The sequence below is a fragment of the Hypomesus transpacificus genome, chromosome 5 (assembly GCF_021917145.1).
Source record: "Hypomesus transpacificus isolate Combined female chromosome 5, fHypTra1, whole genome shotgun sequence".
NCBI lineage: Eukaryota > Metazoa > Chordata > Actinopteri > Osmeriformes > Osmeridae > Hypomesus > Hypomesus transpacificus.
Window position 1 is genome coordinate 5,044,782 of NC_061064.1, and position 23,881 is coordinate 5,068,662.

General features: G+C 45.9%; 1 protein-coding gene across 2 annotated transcripts; it reads right to left on the bottom strand.

The window, feature by feature from the left end:
• Positions 1–114: 114 nt before the first annotated feature.
• Positions 115–18,271, bottom strand: pcp4a (Purkinje cell protein 4a). 2 transcript variants are annotated; one of them, XM_047020512.1, is made up of 4 exons: positions 18,153–18,271; positions 4,659–4,710; positions 2,798–2,830; positions 115–1,288 (listed from the first exon to the last, which is right to left on the bottom strand). In XM_047020512.1, exons 1-4 carry the CDS (start codon positions 18,159–18,161, stop codon positions 1,158–1,160), a joined length of 225 nt encoding a protein of 74 aa, XP_046876468.1. In that variant the 5' UTR covers positions 18,162–18,271; the 3' UTR covers positions 115–1,157. The 2 variants fall into 2 exon arrangements, with proteins under 2 accessions (XP_046876468.1, XP_046876469.1); XM_047020513.1 differs by lacking the exon at positions 2,798–2,830.
• Between the last annotated feature and the right edge of the window lie 5,610 nt (positions 18,272–23,881).

The following is a 23,881-nucleotide window of genomic DNA, read 5'->3' on the forward strand; positions in this document are numbered from 1 at the left end:
CTAAATGTGATGTTATTCTAATATAAAATATGACAATCCATGATGTAAAGAAACAAAGTTTGACTCCATCTTTCCCTCTTTACAATATTTATTAAGTAGTCGATATATATACATATACATATTTATATATATTTTTCCCATCTACCAAATTATGGCTGATCTTTTTCTCACATATTTGGGTCAAACAAAGCCTTGATGAGAAACAAAAGGGATTGAACCACAAGCACAAGATCTATCAATAAAAACACACAGTCCAAAAACTAAATTCAGTGTCAAAAAAATACAAAATAAAGGCAAACAAACATCAATGTTTGAGGGAAGTAGATCCACAAGTCTGACATAAATAATGACGTAAGCCCTGGATTTAGCTCTGTCACAGAAAAAGAGGTCGGAAAGCAAATTTGACCCGTTGATTCAATTGTAAATGCATCAGTCATACAGGAGTGTGAGCACAGGCCACAGTGAGGAAATCAAGCAGACGAGCGGTAATGCCTGGGATTGCTTTCACCGAGGGGGAGACGCCATTAGCAACCCTCCCTGGGAGAAGGAGTCTTTAGATTTACGAGGCCCGTCTGAAACAAATGCCAATGTACGATCATGTCCTGAATATGATGATCAATCGGAACTATATATTTGGCTACATTTTCTGCCTCAGGGTGAAATAAACCATTGTGTCATCTCAATTGTTTGATGATCCCAATTACTCATCAAGCATATTACAATTCAAAGTATATTACACTGAATAATATATAATGAATGGACCACTAAGGGTTTGGCTGCTACAGCAACTGTATAATAGAGAGAGAGAGAAGAATTACAATAATCAATACAAAACTGAAATAGCAAAATCATAGGAAAGATCAGGATGTGTTCAGAACACAAACATGATCTATGGATACAGCAATCAAGTCATACGTTACACATAGAATTTCACAAAGATACAGTATCAGTGTACCCCTAACCACCCCCCCCCCACACACACACACACACCCTCCCTCGACACTTCAACACCCAGCCCTCCTTTCCCGCCCCTCCCCAACCCCTCAGTTGAGTCCATAATGGTGCAGTTTCATTTGACATGCAAAACCAAGCCCCTAACTGGTGCGGTCCAGCCAGCGGCTAACGGGACTGTCTGGCCCCGCCCTGCCCCGCCCTCTCTAGGACTTCACATCCTGCTTCTTCTTCTGGAACTTCCTGAATTGTGATTGGATGGCAACGGCAGCCTTCTCCGTCTCCGGGGCCTTCATGTCGATGTCAAAGTCCTCGGCTGGGACTTCCTTCTTCTCGTCTGGAAGGAAAGGGAAGCAGTGAGAAACAGAGGAGACACCATCGGCATTACCTACCGGCCACCACCTGGGGATAAGGTCCCTGGTAGTACACTTCCACCCCCCACCACCACCCCAATCCGTCAGCAATTCTACTGATGTATCTGTCTAGTTTTTCTGACTGTCAGTATGACTGGGTGAGGACTGATCAAGCCACTGTCTCCCAGAATGTGGGAAACCTCGTCAGGATTCGATCTGGGCTAAAAAGGAGATTTCAGATCAACTCTGAATGAGTGGGTGGCATCTCTCCAAATAGTGAGCCTTAAGCAGGTTCTACCCGGCCATTCCCCTTTGAGATGGTATCCCAGGCCTTTAGTCTTCCGTTATTCGCCATCGGTCTACAGAGGTGAAAAAGATTGGAATAAAATTTGACAGATTACTTTTAAGAAGCAGCGCTTCTCAAAGCCTTCGTATGGCATGAGGCTTTTACACGATAAATAAAACCGTCCAATAACGAGAGAAGCCTTGCCTCAACTGATCTCTCATAAATATACATGCCGTCATCTCTGTATACCGAGGATTTCACTGTCTAACTCGCCATGTTATTTGTGCTCCATAAGGTGAGGTAGGAATCGAAGGGGAGAGGGGGGATGTCCAGTTCACGCAGGCATGTTCTCCCCGTGGGTGTGCTTCCACAGGAGAGCTTAACTAGCCTGGCTGCCAGCCCGACTTAGCCCCGCCCACAAAAAAATGCGGTCGGGAAGTTGGGTCTGGGGAAGCTCGGTTGGGGGAAAACTATGTCCGAACAGGAGCTGTTCGGACCAATAAAATTGTCAGGGCGGGCTTTATGCGATGATGGACAGATGATCAACTGTGATGTAATCAACCAAATCACCAAAGAGCGCTTGGGTTGAATTGGTTTTCAACAAACAACGTATTACGTTGCTCTGATTGGTTGTATTACTATCCAATTGAGCGAAGAGGCATTTGTTTTACGAGTTCGGTTGAAACACGCCCCACACTCACAGCCCAACGGAGAGTTCTCAGACTCACACTCTGACTAGAATTATGAGTATGACAACGTCAGGCTAGAGGTTGACTTCCTCATTAACACACAGCCATTCATAACAGCCAAAATGTAAGCAAAGAAATTGAGGGTCGAGTGGTCGAGCATCCAGAGAGAGAGAGAGAGAGTGTTCGGTGAATAAGCAAGCGAGTCCATGTTGATTGGTGAAATATCAGAGGCGAGTGCCTAGAATTGGATCCGTAAAGCGACCGTGAGGGACCTAACAAGCAATAGTGTGGGGTCCAATTTCAGTGATGTGACTTCGATTCCCAGCTGATTTGGAGAGGTGAGAGGCCATCATACAGGTCAGAGCCCCGTTCACATGCATCGGTGGTGTGGGTCACACCACCAGGCTGCCTCCTTTTTTCCCAAAACATCACACATGCAGTTGTGCTGAAGGTTAATGCCATTGGTGCAGGTCCACATAACAACACAGGCAATAGTAACAGCAGGATGTGCGACATACGTTTTGATGGGGTTTCCTGGCGACCTTGACGCCCTTTGTAGGCAAGAGTTTTACGAGGAAAAGAGATATACAGTTTATGATTGCAGTACCCATACGATCTATGGAGCTTCCCCCCCTTACTGACAAAGGACGCACGGGGGGCCAGTTACGGATCTCCCGTGTCACCTTGGGCTAACTAATCCAGAGATTGCAGTCACTGGTCTTTGCTGAGTGGTTGTGTGCTTTACTTAGTGATGAGTAGAAAGAATGCCTCTCATGTTATGTTTGGTTAATCAAACAGAGTACTACCCAGACGCCACCCTCCATCTACCCCTTCCCTAGGACACATCCATACAGGCACCCATCTCTTACGGACACATTACAAATATGATATGTGGTGTATGCTCTCATATGCCTGTAAATATACATATGCTATGTAAAGAACATGATACAGTTGTTATCTTGGTGATGATTATGGCAATTCATGGATTATTTTATTAAGGATTTGTTCCTTTGGTTGAATGTTATAAAAGGTCAAACTCCAAAGATGTCTCATAGATTTATGTTGCTCGGAGACAAACGGACAATGACGGATGAAGGTCAGAAGAATCTTGTTAAAAGCAAGCAGAAGATGGAGGATGATATATCCACACTGTCTGTGCAATTTGAGTTTTTGCAAACCTGGTTTAAATATCACATCAATTTGGAACAAAGACAAATAGATTTCATGAATGTGGTACTGTGTAACTGTGGTACTTGGATTATGAATCTGGTGCGGTATGGAATACTAGTTCACCCATTCTTAAAATGAAGGAAATCACTTCAGTTGAGGCACTGTAATATGACAAAGACAGTGGTCCAGTATCATCTTGTAGGCTATAAAAAAAATAGTAAAAATCAAATTCAATTAAAAAGACTATAATCCCCCTCATTTTTGGAAGGCATTTCCCCTGGGATTAGGATGAACGACAATGTGGAAGGCATTTCCCCTGGGATTAGGATGAACGACAATGTACCTCATCATCGAGCCAATTGAGACAGAAATCCATTTGACCACAGAATCTCAACAGGGTTATCAGTGGACTCAGAGGGGAGGGACGGCTCCCAGGCTGCCGGTTTGATTTAGAGGGCACACTAGATTAACTGAAGGCTGTCACGACCCTCTACATTCACTCGGGGGGGAAGAAGAGTTCAAGAATCCTTCATTGGTTCCATTGAATAGTATAAACTAGAGGGAATGTTCCAATTTGATGAATAGGTTTCAAAAGTGTCTACAAATAATGTGCAAGAGTACATGTATTCTTGGGATAGAGGGAGAATAGTATGTACCAATTACTGTATTCACGGAAAAGCTAACTGAATGATTGTAATTTAGCACAGCATACTGTAACAGCTGACATTCTGAATTTAAATTCTATGCTGCCACTACAAAGAGATATGTCAGAATGAACCATATCTAACATATCTAGGTTGGAAGGATGATTGAAAAAGTAAATTACTTGTTTCACTTGAAGCAGGGACCTGTAATTAGAATTTTCCTCTGCTCATGTTCTCTTTAGCTGAATTCTACACTGCCACTTTGGAATTTCAAAGGGTAGCAAGCCTAATTTCTTCCATATATAACTCGGGGGATTTGAAGCACATTATCATGACAACAATACCGTGCCCCAGTTTAGAAAGTAGGTCTTTATGTGAATTCCTGACTTGAATGTTTGATGGAGTGTAGTCATAATCACTGTGGCGTCTTACCTTTGATAAAACACAAGGGAGGCCTAGTCCTAACAAATGATATGCATGCACATTGTATTCTGTATATCGAGTACTGCATTTCTAGCTTGGCGGTACTCTTGCCAGCGAACCGTCTGTCAGTATGGAAACCTACCCTGTCCAGCAGAAGCTTTGCTGTTGGCCGTCATGGCTCCGGATCCTTGTCTCTGGAAGAGAGAGATAAGAGAGAGAGAGAGAGAGAGAGAGAGAGAGAGAGAGAGAGAGAGAGAGAGAGAGAGAGACTGACATCAATATACCTCCAATTCGACCAAAACAAATATAACACACTTCATGAGAAAACCTTCCGTGTCTGTATGCAGTTCCTCAAATCCCAACCGTTTGACCTGGCGACAAAACAGGGAAGGGGGGGGGGGGGGGGGTGGTGCCCTGATCCAGAATGCAGGTTTAAAGCCATTACTGCTATTGGAAATCTGTTCTCTGATGGAATCTCTGGCCCGAACCTCTATATGTATGTATGCATGTATGTATGTGTGTGTGTGTGTATAGTGTGTGTGTGTTTAAACTACAGTGTGTTCCTCACAGTGTCAGTGAAGCAGCTGAGCCCAGCATAGAAGCCCCACCATGCAGCATCCTCTCCACACTGAATTATTAATCCGGCGCTTTCAATGAATTTCAAACACAGCGGTTCAGCTTTGATGCTGGGCAGCTAAGGAAAGGACAACAAAACAAACCCTCCTACCCCCCCAAAATAAGGGTGGGGTGGTGGTGGTGGTGGGGGGGGGGCATCCTCCATTTCCTCTGTGTCATTATGGCCATCTGTTTCTCAGCGTAAAAACCAAAAGGAGTCATTGACACTGGGGTGCTGGCGTCCATGATGGGCCTCATTGGTCTGCATTGTGTTCTTCACGGCGGGAATCAGAGTGACGCTAAACTCACACCTCACCCCACCCCTTGGGGGAGGGGGAACAGGGTGGAGGGGGAACAGGGTGGAGGGGGAACAGGGGGGAGGGGGAACAGGGGGAGGGGGTGGGGGGGGCGGCTTGAGTGCCAGTTGAAAAATTGCCACAAATCATATGAGAATTATTGCTGAGGAGATATTAAAGCTTCATCTGACTATCAATCATAAGATGGTTTCTGCACAGAGTGAGAGAAAGGTTGATGTCTTACTTGGCTTTACTGTAACTACACTAATGGAAAGGAAGGAAGGCCATTCTAGAAGGCTATCGACCTCCTTTCTGGATTTTTCCGCTCAACCTTTCTCCTCAACTTTCTTTCTTCCACTTCCACGCTCCTTTCCTCTAACCTTATCCTACTTCTCGTTCACTTTCCCTCTCGACCCATTCTTATCTCTCTCTCTCTACCTCTCTCTCTGTCTCCCTCCTTCCCTGAGTACACGGGGCTATGGCATCAGACCTGGGAAGGAAGCAGAGCAGCTAATCTAAGTTCAAAGGCAGTAGACCCCCTTCTGCATCAGCCCACATTATACCCATGAAATGAACTTTTACAGTCTCCCGGTGCCATTGCCCAGCCGCGACAACCCTTCCCTGGCAGACACCACAGTCTGGTCCTGCACTGTTCTCAGACACATGGACTGAAGGGCCAATGAAAAAGCAGACACGCAAGCAGTATCAGAAGCAGCGTCCCTGTCTAATCTGGACTGATCCTCATGTTGTTGCTCCGAGTCATTTCTGATGGACAAGTCTGCCGTTTGTTGGCTCCCGGGCGCACTCAAAGGCCAGCTGATGCGCCTGGAAGGGCTGTGATGAGGGAGGCTTTCACAGAGGGGACGTGTCCTTCTTCACTTTGAGAGATAATTCACACATGAAGTCGGAGGAGCTTATGGAACGCGTCCCCTGTCTCTGCACTCCCTCCTTCCCCTCCTCCCACTCTGGCTCTGTCTCTCTCTCAGTTTCTCTCTCTCCCTCTGTCGCTCTGTGATCCCTCTCTCTGCCTAGATACGGTGGAAGCTTACATAACGCCTCTCTGGTCATGATATGCAGGAAGATTACTCTCAATACGCTGGCACATTTCCCCCCACATTATTCCTCCCGCTTCTCCTCCTCCAGTTTGGCTTTTATCTCTCCTCTTTCAGCTCTATCTTTGTTTTTCAGCCCTTAATAAACGTGCAGAGAAAAAGAGGGCATTTGCATAAAAATTCATATGAGGTTTTGGAAACCACGAGTGAATTTCAAATGAGGCGATTGTCTCAGCCTGTCTGACTCTTACTGTTGTTGGCTGAGGCCTGGCACAACGTTCACATGAAAAGCTCTCTCAGTGGCTATTCCAGAGACATCTAACCGAGACGTATGGCTGTCCTCATGAGATTCAAACACTCACAAGGAAACCCATATCGACCGCCCTTCCCGTGGCAACCTCGGCTGCTGTTCCGTAGAAATCGGTTGCTATGGTGAGTTTCAGGTAAGTGGAGCCACATTGGCAATTCACTCCGATCTGTTAGATGAACCTGCGTCAGAGTAGCCACGAAAACAAATAGACCACGCATCCCCTTATTCCTCTGTTCTCCAGGGTCTTTCGCTTTCATATTTCCTCTCTTCCCCACACAGGAGCAGTGGGAGACCATAAACAATCTTGATTAAAATGACAACAAGGTCCGTTGGGATCTTTGGTCCTTTGTCTCAGTGTTGGAACTTGTTCTCTCGAAGGAGCAGTTGATGGTCTGACAATGAAATAATATGACATGACATATTGGCAGCCTTGGCCTTCGCAAGATGTATGTCCTTTGTTGTTTAGTGTTGAAACATATGGAAAGCAATTGATCTATTGTTTGCTAAATGCTACCTAGCACCACATACAGTATTGGAAACGACTTAGCGAAGGTAATAGAAGGGAACGTCTTTGACATTATTGCCAAAGCATAGATGTGAACACTAAAGAGTATGTCTGGCAAGGGTTCAACACCAGCACAAGTTAAGATGTTGTGCCAATCTGCTCTAAGAGATGCATGTTATTAGCATATTTTGTCTCATGTGAAGGACTGAATGAATATGTATGCCTGGGTGACAGAGGGACACAAATGAACTGGCTCTAGAGAAAGAAGAACCTCCAGTACACACCTGGTCCAACACACACACTCACACACACTCACTCACACACTCACACACACACACACACACACACACTCACACACACACACACACTCACACACACACACACACACACACACACACACTCACACACACACACACACACACACACACTCACACTCACCATGCTCTCCCATACGCTTCCCACCCTTTTCATTTTTAATAGCACAGCTCTTTGCCACTCATTCGCCTTCATCCTCTCCTCCATTCTCTCCCTCCTTCTTCCAGCATGCTCGTGCATTATTATAGCGGATCTCCCGTCTCCACGGGGAAGGTGAGCGCCGAGCGTGGAGCTTCTGCAGCGCACGCCCGTTTATAATTCACGATTCCAAACATGAGGCCACACAGTCTCATCTCATCGTCCCTTGATGTTGAAACCCCATAAGCACACCAAGGTAGTAGTTACTATGGTGATGATGACACATGGGAGGGCAGGCGTTAATGGGAGTTTGAATGAACTGAGGTTGGGATGGACCACACCACAAACTCCCATCTGCAACCTCGTCCACGCACCTGATTTCCATGTCGATTACAAGGCCTGACGCTCGTCAGCCAATCCAACAGACAGCTCGGGCTAGTCAGTAACTGAATGTCAATACTACCTTGCCGCACCAGGCATTCACTTGTCAAAACTTTGAAATCCCATCCCCTCCAAACCTCTGTTGTCCAGCTATCCAGGCACCTCGAGGGGGGGGGGGATCGCCCGAGCTCTGAGAGGGCCAGTCAAGCCCCTAGAACTCATCAACCAAATCCAGAGCCTTCCGCCTGGATCTCTCTCCCTCACTCACTCCCTCCATTCATTCATCTTTGTTCTTCAAGTAAAGCCAAATATATCCAGTTGTTCATGTGGTCTTTAAACTCGTGAAATAGGCAGAATCTTCAAAGTGCCTACAGCTGGAGATAACAGGTCCTCCAGTGTTCGAGGTCTGCAGTGGCTGGCTCGGCTCAGCTCAGCTTGGTTCGGCTTGGTCGGGCCAGAAGCACAGGCCAAGGAAAGCTTGACTCTAAGTGGGCCAGCAAGAGATGCCAAAACAGATGGCTCACAATGTTTGAACGCTCATTTTGTGAGGCTTGCGCGTGACCAGTGTGCGTGCGCGCGTGTGAGCGCGCGTGTGTGTGCATGTGTGAGCGAGTGTGCTCGTGCGAGTCCAACTCATGCCAGACCTAAATAAAGATCTGATCACCCACTGATGTGTGCACTCAAAGCCTTTGGGGAAACAGACGGACTTCTCTCTGACTGAAAACCTGTGAGACTCCTGGAAATAGGAAGCAGGCTGCCGAACACCGATAGAATCGGGCTGCCATCCATCTGGGTTTCGATTGCACATGACCGTGTGGGAGCAGGCACCCATGCCCAGTCAGAGAGACTGTTTACCCGGAGGGCAGACTCATGACTCGTGGCTGTTACATGCTGGCATGCTCAAGTGCCATCACGCCTCTTTCCTGTACATCTGAGCCCCTATCTCTCTCTCTCTCTCTCTCTCTCTCTCTCTCTCTCTCTCTCTCTCTCTACCTTTCTTTCTCTCTCTCTCTCTCTAACTCTCTCTCTCTCTCTACCTTTCTCTCTTTCTCTCTCTCTCTCTCTCTCTCTCTCTCTCTCTCTCTCTCTCTCTCTCTCTCTCTCTCTCTCTCTCTCTCTCTTTCTCTCTCTCTCTCTCTCTCTCTCTCTCTCTACCTCTCTCTCTCTCTTTCTCTCTACCTCTCTGTCTCTCTACCTCTCTTTCTCTCTCTCTCTCTGTCTCTCTCTGGTGTCTCTCTCTCTCTGTCTTTCTCTCTCCTTGCCTTTCTCTCACTCTCACCTTCATCTTGACCTCGACTCCTCTCTCCTCACGGACAGGGAGCTACATGACAAGTAGAGCCTAAGTCACTGACACAAGTCCCAACAACCTCCTATGGTGGTTTTGAACGACGTGGGGGTGAATAACCGCTAAACAAACTGCCAGGTTAGCAAAATGTCCACACCGTTTAGAGATTACAATCTAATATAGCTGAATGTTTTCTTTTTCCTACAAAGTTCTGCATGATTTTCACCAAAACCACTTCGGGAGAGGTTTTGCATATCTCAGCTCGAGCCAAATTCAGCATCAGCCTTTGAAATGTTTGTGAGCAGAATGGAGGGGGAAAGTGAAACATCTTAAATGTGCTTGGGGTTGCTGAGTCATCGTTGTGACCGTTGCTGACCCTGAGTCACAGATGAGATCTGGGGTTCGCCGGACCCTGACCTCACGAACACCCGCGGTGATGGCTCGCATTCCCCTTTGGTGGGAGGCTATCAATCTGGAGCACCACTCTGACAAACTGTCAGAACGTTCTGTCGCAACCACAGCGACCACGCCAGGAAGACCTGCGTCCAATGACTCTGCTGACAGGGCACAAAAGACAAAACCAGAATAACAAAATTCTTCTTCTTCTGGCCCATAGATGACATGGACAAGACCACCGGCGCCTCGTTAAGAAAAAGAGGGCGTGGGGTAACAGCAGGCACGGTCAGACACAGGCTGTTCGCTGACTGTCCACAGCGAGGCCGGTGGAGGTAGGAGTGGGCTCCGTCTAACTCCTGGAGATAACGACGCCCTGCGCCAGTCTCAGTCCGGACATGAACACAGCGTCGACCAAGGCTCCGCTTGCCATGGTCCCTGAGGAGAGGACAAGATGCTGGCCTGCTCCCAGCCCCATATGCTGCAGTCGGTCGGAGAGCTTGACTAATGAACAATGATGATGATAATGATAGTAATAACGATTATAAGGACGAGCTGTCTGGGGTTGTTACAGTTAACGTTAAGTGAAGGCGCTGTACTCAACAGCTCTGGAAGGCTCGTGGTTTGGATCAACAACGGAGAGCGGAGCATCAATCATCTTCTCCTCCGGTTTGTCTCAGATACATTAAATAAGCATGGTATCTTAATACGTATGTTAATTATTCATTAAATAAATCACACTCCAAAAGAAACGGGTGGAACAAGAGCTCATGTCTGATACCACTCTGCCATTACCGGCTCCATCCATAAATGGATGAGCAGCCATTTATTACACGCTGCACTGAACGCACACGCACACACAGTCCTAGGACTTCAGCCTCTGCCATGCACCTGCCCCCTGTAAGTGGTAAAGTGGTAAACCAATGAGTACTTTCCCCTTTGGGCTTGTTCAATCCAGCCCCGCCTGCAGAGCTTGGCTCAAGCCACTGCGCACTGCGTTTAACCTGACGTCTGCAAGAGGTCTGGCGCGACACGCCACAACCCCTCCTGGCACCGCCACCCAAAGGGATGCCAACCTGTCTTAGCTGACCCCCGACTGCTGCCAACCGACATCCAGGATGCTGCTACATCAAGCTTGCCGAGGGGGGAACTTCCTGCAGCATGCGTTTGAATGGTCTCCATGGAACCGAGGACATTTATACTTAGCGAGTATCGCTTCCTGTCGGATGCAAACATGTCAGATTAACCTATGTCAGCTCTTATACAACAAACTCACATCTTGCAGTGATGAAAGTGTGGCACGGCAGTGGGGGTTGGGGGGGGGTATGGGATTAATCAAATAAATAAATGATCCTTCTCCCCCCGGCCGTTTGTTGGTCTATTTTGGGTTCTTCTGGCAGCTTGGGCTCTCCAGAGGAGCCCCGTGCTGCACTCACTGTCTATTAACTATTTAACGAGGAGTCGAGGAAGTAGGCCACAGACCAAGTCTCAACCCAACGCCGTCCCACCTCCTCGGCGGCGAAAGAGACTCCCCGAAGCCCGGGAGAGGGCCGGAAGCCGGGAGTGACAAGTGTGGGTCAGACACGGCTGAGGACAGAGGGAAGAGCGGCAGGGGGAGGAAGCGAAGGGGGGGGCCGCCCGCATGGATGAAGACGTCAGGACGGGTGCATCCAGGAAACTGGGAAAACGGAATGTTTTGAGATTCGTGGACACGGGAAGCCGAGATCAAATCGAATTCTTATTCAGCGCTTCGACGACATTGTCTACTAATTGTCAGCGTGTCCACAGTTTGCAGTCACGGATCAAAGTCAAGGATGGGCCGTAAATCTACTAATTGGTGAAACAAAGGGAAAAATCGAATGTTGGAATGACTGACTGTTGACATCTTCCATCCATTAACCATAGAGTTCCCCCCCCCCTGTGGTAGATTTCTTTCACACCCCTCTCCCAGGTCAGGGGAGTGTTGACATCCATCCACATGCACAGGTGCTCCAGCGCACACATCAGCTGCCTGACACAAACCACTCGACTCGGGATGGGCTCCCTCTGATGAATGCTTTCCAGGCAGGACGTTGAGCTGCGCTGGTCCTCCATCGTTATTCCCCCACTGGAGACCGAGCCAAGTCCCCTCGTCTGTCGCCAACACATTAGCTGCCTCAGACCAAACCGTAATTCTATTTAATGTGTTACTTCCACCTCAGTGGTTTCACGTTTGGCAAGGGGGCCCGATGGTGAAAATTCATTACGAGCGCATCCCGAAATTATTACTTAAACTGATAGCCGTTGGAATTCTGTCAAATGGCCATTCACCTTGACATTGCTGCATGCTCAGCAAAGACTTGAAGCCAAGTTTAGAGTGATGCCGTGGAGAGGTCTTCTTCTCATGCGTACATGCATTGGTGTTGCAGGGCAGACTCGGGGTGCTCAAGTTGGCTTGATTTCTCCATCCATCTATGAACTGAAGCTGACATGGCCACTATTTTAAAAAGGTTTGGGGTCAGTTCTGCCCGCGAGATGAATAAAGTTAAGGATGACCTTGATGGTATTGACCGTAGGGGTGGGTTTGTTCCAAGTAAAGCACGTGACAGCGATTAAGCGATTGCGGTGTTAGCCAACTTCTCTGATTTGCTCGGACACTGCGTTTCCCTGTTTGTTAGAAGTGGTTTAAAAGTCAATGGGGGCATTTTGCCCCAGCGCTTGCCCCAGAGATGTTGTAACACTGTGCGAGAAGAGGTGCTGTTTTGTTGAGTCAGTCAGTCTCGCTCAACTGTAACTCAAAGTCACACATTCAGATCATAAAAATGATTTCTTCTGCAGATTTCTTCTTTCAGGTATTAAATCAATTCCAAATGTAATTGGTCTAAAGGAACCAACCTATATTTTTCGACAGGGATACTTCAACACGTGATCTGTTGAAAGTTAGGAAGAACCTCGCTCTCTCCTTCTAACCTTAATCTCTGTTCATAACATAAGGAGGAAGTAGCAGTTTCTCTCCCTGCTGGAATAATCCGAGCAAAACTAATGACACAGCAGCATGGTTTCCTCATAAAACATTACCAGACATTAGGCTGACTCCAGGGCATTCAGTACAGCTTACAAGACATAGCTACTATCTACTGTGTCTCTGTCAGAGTGAGTAATCAGTTCACTCAGGCTGGCCGTGAGTGAGGCCTGTCACTCAAACAGGACTGGAGGGCTATGCAAAGTACAGTATATGCCCACTCTTCAGAATCCACAATCCTGTGCAGTTGCATCCAAGATCAGTATAAAAACAAGAACGACTGTCCTTTTTACATACAGTGCATGTGAATCAACAGAACGCTGTCCTCGGCTCTTAGTTCAGGGGTGTTGGACTAAATCCCTCAATGACTGGTCGAACAGCAGCATCAGGGTAAACCCATTCTCTCTCTGTGGAATTTGGAAAACCTCAACCTTCAAGCTGAGTTCACCTCCTCCTGTTTAAGTCTCTGCGACACTTCTCTCCACAGACAAACACATACACAGAGACACACACAGAGACACACACACACACACTGGATATTCGCTGATGTTTGCCATTTTCTCTCTAAATACAGCCAGCAGCCAGGATTAGAGCAGTGGGTAAGGTCAACCTGAGTGCTGGAATCACAGCGTACTAACAATTTAGATGGATTACAGTTTATCTGTAATCTGAGTGTATCTGTTTATCTGAGTGTAATCTCTGCTCATTGTGTGGGGTGATTAGGGTCCGAGTGAGGTAGGATTCCCCCACTGTCTCAAAATTATTCTGATTGTGTCACGAGTGGAATGTTGCTAAAAATGTAAACAAATGTAAGTTTGTTATGTATTATGTAAGGGCAATACATGAATAACTGAGGGCTGTGAGCAAGGGGAAAGGGATTTGCTTCCAATATGTTTGAGTTATTTGTGAAAGTGTAATTTTACATTTGATGGACATGGACAAGTGAGATTAAAGCAACCATCCAGGGAGTACCGAACATGAAAACTCTTCATTAAGGTCAGAAATAGGTCAAGGCAAAAAAGCATCTACTAAAAAAGTACTTTAGCTGACTGAGTTGCCGTCTAAATCTGTACGATATACACTTTTGAACTGAATTTAATTCACTTCACTCTAATTCATCAGCGGTTACTGGGATTTAAAAGGACACAAACTGACAATCCCCTTCCCTGCCTCCCGCATCACAGCCAAGATGACCTTTTTCCTCTAATTGGTGGCAACCTTTTCACACACTCTCTCTTTCCATTGATGTATAAAGAAAGGTTGAAGAGGAGGCCTGGTCCACTTGTGATGATGAAACAGGAAGCTGTGCTGGGTAGGGGCCAGAGCCACAAGTCCCATGACATTAAAGGCAGTGGTGAAAACACACACAGTGGACCGGACAATCAATCAAATATTCTCTAAAAGGGTGTTGCATCAGCAAGGTGGGGCATCCTCTACGGAGGGTATAGGATTAAAACAACCTGGATTTCTCTAGAAGATTTATAGCCTTATTAGCATGGCGCACGCTTTACTAGAATTAGATGATCAATTATGAAATAACTGTGTAAGAGTATAGCCTAAATTATAACTACCGGCACTGAATGTATTTAAGATCATTAATGTTGCAATGAAAAATGATCAGAAATGTATTAAATTAATTTATTCCATGTTTCTGTGTTTCCATGTTGGTGTAAAAATTGCACGGCAACTCATCTGAACCATAAGAGACGGCCCAGCACAACAATATTCACACAGCTTGAACACGCACTATACTTTTCACATTGTTTGTTTATTTGTGTGTTCACACTTAAATACCCTTCCATGTGAGTAAATATTTTGCTGTATGTAGCCTTTTCTAAAGCTCAGTTGTGTCTCCATCCACATGGAAAACACCTAACCACTGGACCATGATCTGAAAGCTAATCAGTCGAGACTGGCTGCACCCAGATTTCAAACCTTCAGGCTACACCAAGAAGCTTTTTCTCTCCATTTCTGCCTAACTCCCACCACCACCCCCACCCTATCTCCCTCTCTCCCAATCCATCTATCCAGTTTATCCATCTGCCAGTCTCATCAAGATCGACAACCACGCGCTGACATTGGTTTGGAGCACATAACGAGGGTTAGGGTGGAGGCCCGGGGCTTTAGCGGGGAGGGATGGGGACACGCAGGATCATCTAGCTCTCATCGTACCAACACTGCACCAGGGCAGCCGTTATGTATGACATCATGTTTCATCATGTCCGAGCACAAAGCTTGAGGGACTTAAAGATGCAAGATTCAGGACAGTAGACCGCATGGATGTCTGGTCCCCAAGTTCCATTTTGAGGCATGGAGACTCCACCCAGCCCGACCTTGACTTTATCATGCAGACGCTATTGAGTGAGTCTGGCCCATCTCCATGTGTTTATGGGACAGTGCTCACTCTGCAGATCAGTCAGTAGAGCAGGATTACATAACCCCCCCTGGCAACAGAGGTATTGAACAAATCCGCTTAATATCTGTGTTTGTGGAGACCAGATTTCAATCTCGGCCATACCCCTTTGAATGTGGGGGGATGTGGGTTTAGAGCTGGGGGCTAATGCTCCCTCACACCCCCCCCTCACATTTAGTAGATGTACAGATGTGTTGACAAATAGTACACTGCATAATACTTAAGAGATTACCGAGCTGCTTTTCAGCAGCCATGTTACTCCAAAGCCCCAGGAGCCAACGGTTACTATGTGAATTAAGGACAGGGAGACCAATCAATCTTCGAGGCTTTTATGAAACAGGGGGGGGAGAGTGTGAGAGCGCTCGATGATTGCATGTGATTCTGTCTCTTGTTCAGGTCTGATTCCTCTCTCTCTCTCTCTCTCTCTCTCTCTCTCTCTCTCTCTCTCTCTCTCTCTCTCTCTCTCTCTCTCTCTCTCGCTTTCTCACTTGCACTGTTCTACTAAAACTCAACTACACTCCCTTTTTGTAACATGACAAATGTACTAACTAGGCACAAGTCTAGGTGCCTGCATGTCGTTTTGGGGAGACATGGCCGTTCCATGTCAATGCCGATGTGACTTGGGAGCACAGTACTCTGCAGATGCTGAGGAGCTCTCACCACAGTGACACCATGTTAGAAGCTTTGCCTCACAGCGGATTAAATGAGGGTAGGTAATGGGGGGTTGAGAGTGCAGGGGAAGAGGTGGGGGGGGGTAGGTGTGAAGAGGCAAGGGGTGGAGGGTGTGGTGGGGATAGGTGACGGGGATCGGAGGGTGCAGTGGTGCCAGGTAGCTAGGGGTGGGGGCTGGAGTGGGGGTAGCTGGGAGGCAAGGGGTGGAAGGTGCAGTGTGGGTCGGCGACAGGGGGTGAGGGGTGCAGTGGGAGGCAAGGCATCGATTTTCCTTTCATTATTCATTCCCAGCACCTTTCCCCAGCCCTGCCCTGAGTCTTTATAGCCAAATAAATCCATCACAGAGACAGGATGCTACGGATAGTCCTGTGCGGCAAGAAGGTTTCCCTGGCCTAATGTCTTATTTATAAGACATTAGGCCATATATATATATATATATATATAAGACTATCTGAACCCCATGCACTATAAACCCAGTGTACAAAACAGCATTATTGTTTCTGATCAGGGACGAGAAATCACCCCAATATGTGTCATGACGAGGGTCTGTTGACAGATGATACCAAAGTGACACCTCAGCTAAAGATCTCATTGAGACCTGAGGCAGTTGGCGATGGTTGTATGTATTCACAGTGTTGTACAGTGAAAGGTTGCCTGGTCTTCCCTCAGCCACACACTGACCTCCTGCTGCTCCTCTGCTGGGCCACCTAGCAAGGCAGGCAGCCTCTTAGCGTGGCGTGCTAGGATTCAGGGGCAGCTGTTAGAAGGGGGTGGGGGGTTGAACAACAGCTCCACAGCTCCACTACATGGACTGGGCCCATCTGCTACGCTCCCTCCCCCCCCCCCCCCCCCCCCCCCCTCCCGCTCTTACTCTCTTTCCCCTGTCCGCCCGTGATAGCTTAACATCCAGCAACTGCAGGATTCCATTGACTCTGACAGCCAGCAATGGTGTGCCGTGCGATTTAAGGCCAACTGTATGCGCGATCCAGCCCAAAGAATGTGGCTCAATTGTATCTCAGATTGCTCCATTGTTCAGAGAGAATGAGACAGTGATAAGGTCTTGGATTGTGTCCCCACTTATTTCCATTCCCCCTATGCAGTGACAGAATGTGTTATTTCTATCGGTCAGCAGCATGCCTTGAATAATGCAGGGTCTGTGGGATGATGTAGTCTGGCTGTGCACTGTTTGCATAGCGAGGATTCTGGTTGCTGCCGTGATTTTCTCAAACAATCAGTGCAGCAAGTGCAAGGACACCTTGGGTGCATACTAGAAACGGGTATGGGTTAGCTCTAGTTGCTCGACTGGAATGTGACTGGCAGACATGTGTCTGGGTCAATATTCCTTGCATGTACTATTTATATTAATATTAAACATTCTATATGTCATTCCTTAGCAGTTATGTTTATTATAATGGTATGTGAATAATAATCACGAGTTTAGTAGAGCACCGTTTGGTCACTTGATGATCAGACTTGAGCATGACCGACAAGAAAATACATTTTAGAAGTACAGAGTGGAATGTGAATATTGTTTACGGAATGAGTTGACAACACAATTTGACTTTACGACCCTGAAACATGCCTCTTATAGTCACAGTGGCTATAAATATTCAAGCCCACCTGCTCGTTTCGCTGAATGCTTGAGGCTCAAGCTCATTGCCTACAGTGATGCACGGTGATTCTCCGCAATTACAAACGGTGCAAATACAATTTATTTGAACATCATCAAATGAAACTTAACCTCGTTAGTGATTTTTATCAAATGTATTTTTACTCGTTACTTTTCGTATTTGGCTGTGCGTCTTCGTTATGACAAGGATCATAAAAGTTCAGAGGAAGTTCGTTTATGTATAATTTATAAAACTCCATAGCCAAATCTATCAGTGAATAATTAATATCCACGATCAGAACTTTAGTGTAAATGCAATTATAAATAGGCTACGCAACGTGTGCAGGATAACAAACTTAAGCACTTCACAACACAATCATACAATAGCCTAACTATTAATATTACCCTAATCATATTAGAAGTATTTGAATTATAGCTTATAGCTGAAATAGGTAAACAAATATTCAAATGATTATGATTATGTTATACAATTCCGTTCATTATCAGAACAATTAATAAAGTAGCCTCCATCATCTGCACTTCGATGCTGACGAGTGCGGACTCAATAGGGTGACATTTTGAGAAGCGTCTAGGAAGAAAATCAGTTACCAACAGTCTTTTTTAAATGCGGGTAGTCTTCAATGCACTTACCTCACTCATGGTTACAAAGTAGTTTAGTATGGCAGCGTCTTCGGCTCCAGTACTTGATGCGCAAGTCTATGGTAAGCAGACAGTCCTCGTGGCCACAGTGCGTGGTGCTGTTAGAGAGAGGTTTTATACCAGGAGGAGTAACCCTTTCATGTCATCACATTTCTATTAAACCAATAGGAATGCTTTAGACATGTCGCACAATAGCCTACTCTCTTCATCGGAGATGCACACACTGTCACTTTGTTGTTATTTTGATTGAGCAATATGGTACTTGTGACACATGCAAATATGTGACAAGTTCACCTACTGTAAATGAAACAGGAAGAAACCACAATTTATTACGTAAACACCGATGCTTGACAAAACTGTGCAGTATGAATATGCATGTTACATTTTGGCAGAAAAAACCCTGTTCCTCATTGTTGTTTCTCTTACTGTATTACTTTAAAATGAGACTGTAGTTAATAACACATGCTTTTCATTTTTATCTACTTTAGAGAAGACAATACATTTGCTGCAGTGCAGAATCCTCTGAGAATCCACTTCAAAACTGGAACTGGTGTAGTAAAGAAGTACTTTTGTGAGAGCTTTAAAGTATGTGTGGCTCAAAGGATGAGGGACATTGATTTTACTCCTTTATTCCGTTGAATCCCTTTTTTTCTACTGGACTTTGGTTTGTGTAAATCGTCTGAACACAATGAAAAGGCATATTTCTAGTCCTAAAGGCAAAGACTCTTCCGGATCCTCTGACCATGCAACATCAACATCATATGATGTGACTTGAGTGTGTGTGTGTGTGTGTGTGTGTGTGTGTGCGTGTGTGTGTGTGTGGGGGGGGAGGGGGGCATGGTGTGTTTGCACATGTATGTATGCAGAAATGAATGAGTAAGACAGGCTCTCCCTCAATCAGCCATGGCTTCCAATCCATATGGAACAGCCAGCCTTAAATGAACCCACAGGATCAGTCTCCATGAGGATGAGGCCCTCAACTGACAAACAGTTTGGGCTCAGATTAACCAGAATGATCCAAGAGAACAACATAACCAGTCCTCTCCTGTGTGCAGAACGAGTATCAAGCTCAATTCTCCATATGAAATTAAATAAGTAAGTTTCTGTTCCGAAGGAGAAACCCATAGTAGTCACAGATGGCTCAGTTCATGTTCTTATCCGTTACACATCATACCATGATTCCATATTCAAACTAGAATTCCATGAATCCAACTGGAATTGGCATTCAGCCCACATTCTTAATTTGTGCAGAATTATTTGCATAAATAGCTCGTAATATCTAATTTGCCAGTTAAAGTTGAAGTTAAAGATGACAACCAATGGTTGTGAGATGAATCAATGTGCTGTGTGTGTTTATGGTGATTAAATTGTTCCGGCTCAGGGAAACGAGACAGACATCCATTCTCGGTTTTTCTGTTCCCATAGATGCTTGGGCTTCACCTCATGCTGTGTGGAACACTGTCCATGTGCTCACTGACAGACAGGTGAAGTCGTTGTAGATACATTTCAGTGTTACACAATAGCATTGAAAGGCAAATTCACCAGTCTCTTAACCTGTCAAAGATCAAGTGTCAACTGCAGAAGGCCTTGTAGATTCTGTAAAGCAACTGTTCTGTTCTATGTTACCCTAAGCCGCAACACGAGACATTAACGGGACAAGGTTTAACCTTATAGTTGAACCTAAACTACATTAGCTGAGCGGTAATCCTGAACGCTGCCCTAATTGATCAACAGGAATAAGGCAGCCCCTCATTGAGTCAGGTTTGCTCTCAACAAGACAGAGCAGAGGCAACTGTCAGGATGGCTCTTTGAAGTAAAGGTCTTTTTAAGTCTGAATATTTGAATAGGCGCACTGTTGAAATGGGGCATTGAAATAGCTGGCCGCCTCAAACGGGACTGTGAACACACAGGTCTTTAGCTTGATGGCCCTTTTCATTGACACTTAGTGACCCATCGCCAAGGTGACTCATTGCTCTCCTTTTTTCCTGTCGCATCATTGCTTTTAAAGGAGGTGTGTGTAATTGAGAGAGGCAATTAAAAAGGGGGGCCGTTCATGCCGCCTCCACCTATCCATTCAGGCTATTGACTCAGGGACATGCTTTGCAGAATGCAATATCTAAACAACGATGTCGTCGGTGAGCCTTTCTTCCCAGTTCCTGAGAGGTGGCCACAGACCCGCGTAAACATTCTCTCGTTCTCTCCCTCCATATCTCTTTGGAGCTGTCTGTCTACCGCATAGAGAGACGTGATGACGCCCCTCTGTGTTTGACATGGCAGGCGGGTGACTCCATCTAATCCCAGGAGTCTCTCTGCTGCTAGGGTGTGGAGACAGCTGGCCCACTCAGCTGCCTGGCTACTAGGGGGAAAGTCCTCCGGTCCTGAGCCTCCCACATGACTAGAAGGGGCCAGTTTCCCCCTAGCACAGACCCAGAGATTCCTCTCTCAAGAACTCCTGCTCGATGGCACATAAATTGCCTGCTGTATTTTCTTTTTAGAGACTTGCTTTGCACACACAAACATACACACAAACACACAGAATACTCAATACTAGCTGCATAGTAGAAGATAGTGTAACTATTGGTGTAACTTTGGCAATCATTTCTGCCGTCAGAAATGATTGGCAAGAAATCCCAGCACCTGCTGGTCTAGCATGTCTGTCTCTCACAGAGAATCCAAAGGTTTCGACATCTTTCTTTCAGCTTTTTCTATCATGAGAGAAAGTAATTTCCTGTACCAATGACACACTGTTATCTTCTTCAACAACCAGAACATGCCGACCTGGAAATTATTCACTACAGAGTAAACTGATCATGTAGCTAAGTAATGTTCTGTCCATGAATGCTAATGCTTATGACAATTATTTATTAAAACGTTAAGTAATTTCAGTACCGTTTTTTTCCATGAGTAAACGATCTTATTGATTTCCATAGTACTCCCAATGGGCAAGGCGTTATTAAAAAGTCGATAGAGAAGACCATGCAATCAATAGGATAGCTGATCACATCTTAATTACACAAACGCTGAAAATGGCCTGTCTCTCAACGGATGCTATCTGACTGTAAAAAACGAGCAAACACATAGTCCTATATGGTTTATCTCAGATTGGTCGGTTGGTCTCCAGTTCTAACCCCAAAGTCACTTCCATTATTAAAGTCTTCTTTGAGAGATTAATTTTGGAGGTATTCCTTGATTCCGCGATGGTGGAACTGCTCAGGAAGTGGACACACTGCAGTCAGATCCCTTGAAGCCTGGATGGGTTGAGGCCATGTTACAGATGGCCTATCAATAGCCATTAGCATAGCACTATTCATTATTTCTCTAGTCCACCCTCTACTTCCCAAGTAATTGATAACAGCTTGGAAATGCAAGAGAAATATGTCTCTCTAAGCGCAGGTCGGACTCAGATCCTTTAGTTCTTGATGGTTTAGTTCTAGTTCCCATATTGAGGATTAGGCAAACTACATTTGCAGTAAAGGCCTGGTTAGGTACAACATATATCGGTGTTTTGTAGTATACCCCTGAGGCAAGACTCTCCAATTTCTATCGTTTTTTGGAGTTTGGCTCAATGCATGCAAATAAAGTTGACAAGGCGCATCAGAGGGCCTGTGGTCATCATGTGTTTGGAGTCAGGCAGTCTTTCAGCTCAGTGACAGTGGGAACATTCTAGAAGGTTAGCTGGCTGCAATTCCCTGTGGGCCATGGCTCTGTAAGATAGGCATTCTATCACAACTATTGGTTAATTAGTGCAGACAAATTAAATCATCTTGTTCAGTTGTAGGCTATGTGTACGCATCAACGTAACATGTAGTTGAGACAGACAGAAGCCTAACTGTAAACTTTTTCTTTTAGCATTTTTTGGGTGTCTTGAAAGTAAGAAAGCTCATACATTTTTACATGCAAAGCATTAAGAAACTGCTTGCCACTGATCGGGTTAAAGGGCAAATGAGTCCTCTTAAGGATGGAGGATGACCATTAGAGGCAACATCAGCTATCTTTCACACCGCATGAAACATGCCAGTGATAATATTCACCAGAGCAGTGTGCATGTATAATGATGGCCCTAGAGGATTTGTAAGTAGTGCGTAAAATATGCCATAAATGATTTGACTCATTTGCATGGTCATTAATATAATATTCTTCCATGGACACTCTCTGGGGGGGACACATTGCATAGAAGAGAGTGGGATATAAAATTCTTCAGAGAACCAGACATGGTTTAAATGAGGGTATTATGAAAACAACATTGAGGGCCGATTCATGGCGCAGTTCATGTAAACAAAGCTATGTTGTGTTGGGTAGCTGCGGGGAGTCCACGCTAGCCTTGTCTGCCTCCCTCAGCCATGGCCAGCAGCCTTCTGTCCCCAGCATAGTGACACTGTCCACCAGTGGACCCTGGGCTGCAGGACATGCTGCGGAGATGTGGATAAATAAACTCAACAAGCTAGCTGACCTTCCACATTCTCACTGCGGTTGCTTGCTCTGGGCCGAGGCAACCATTCGAAAGAAATTGACTTGTATTCAGCAGCTAATTAAATCAGAGCATTAATTAGTCGTCGCTGGCTGTGTCGAGGTCTTTCCTTTAGCATGCTACAGTGGAAACATAGTCACAAAGCTGAATCTAAACATAAACGTGCGCGACACGTTTTTCGCGTGTGTTCATGGGACTGATTGTGTGTAGTTTGCATGTTTGGATTTGCGCGTGTGCAAACTCACACTTGCTTCTTTGGCTTTATGTCTCCATGCAGGCAGGGTGGGTTACTCCCTGCTGACACTCTGTGGACGACAAGCATAGCTTAATTGTTTGGCTGGCTGTCTTCGGGATCTCGAGCAGAGGTCAAGTGAGTTCAGGCTCGGCTGTAAAGCAGCCAGCCTCTGCAGACTCCTCACAGTGAATCTGCAGCTCCTGTCAGTCCTAATGGAGGCCAGTGCTAGCGCTCGGAGGCAAGTCATTTCTACGTTACGAGATTCAAAATAATGGAAGTGTAATCGTAAACAAAGCATACGCTCTCTTCATACGCCTCCGACACACTGTAAGAGGCGGCCGTCTCCCGTCTTCTGGGAGGAGAACGAGTGAGGTTTTGAACATGTTTATGAATGGAGGCCGGAGGAAAGTTGTTTGCTTCCTGAGGTCTTCCAGGCAGCAGCTTTGGCTGGAGCTCCTTCTTTTTGAGGGACACCAGGGGACAGCTAAGCAGAGAGCTGCCTTATAACGGGCCACTGAGGAACTCATCGGTTCACTCGAACCACACTCACATTCCTAAAGTCGTATTCTGAATAAGCAGGTGCCAAAGCCTAACAGGATGTTCTTGTTTTTAAAGACACAGACTGCATAATGATATTCAAATTCCCAATGCAATATGTTGGGTGTGTGCTTGAGTCTGGAAGCTGAAATCAAAATGTCACCTCATTAGGCATGTATAGTTCCTCTATCTGTGGCTTGGAAAGCATTCATCTTTCATTCAAATGTCACTGTCTCCCCAAAGGGCCGCAGTGCACAAGGATAGAGGCGGTGAACCCAATCCACAGCCTCCATTTTCACTTCAACTTGTCTGTTACTGTATCAGTCCTTCCTGAGATGAATCTAGATCCCTTACAACTATGCTCCTGTTACACTGTTTGGCTAACAGTTTGGAGCTCACACTTGTTTTCCTGTTTAGTCACATGACTTCAATCCCAAGCCTTTAACCCAAGTCTCCATAGATTCCCTTGAGAGCGTCAAC

Bases quoted from the DNA above. Each gene is read 5' to 3' on its own strand.
- pcp4a (XM_047020512.1), bottom strand. The intron at 2,831-4,658 runs GTAGGTTTCCAT...TTGCCTACAAAG, and splicing joins CAAAGCTTCTGCTGGACAGG to GGCGTCAAGGTCGCCAGGAA. The intron at 1,289-2,797 runs GTATGTCGCACA...CTTTCCTTCCAG, and splicing joins CCAGGAAACCCCATCAAAAC to ACGAGAAGAAGGAAGTCCCA.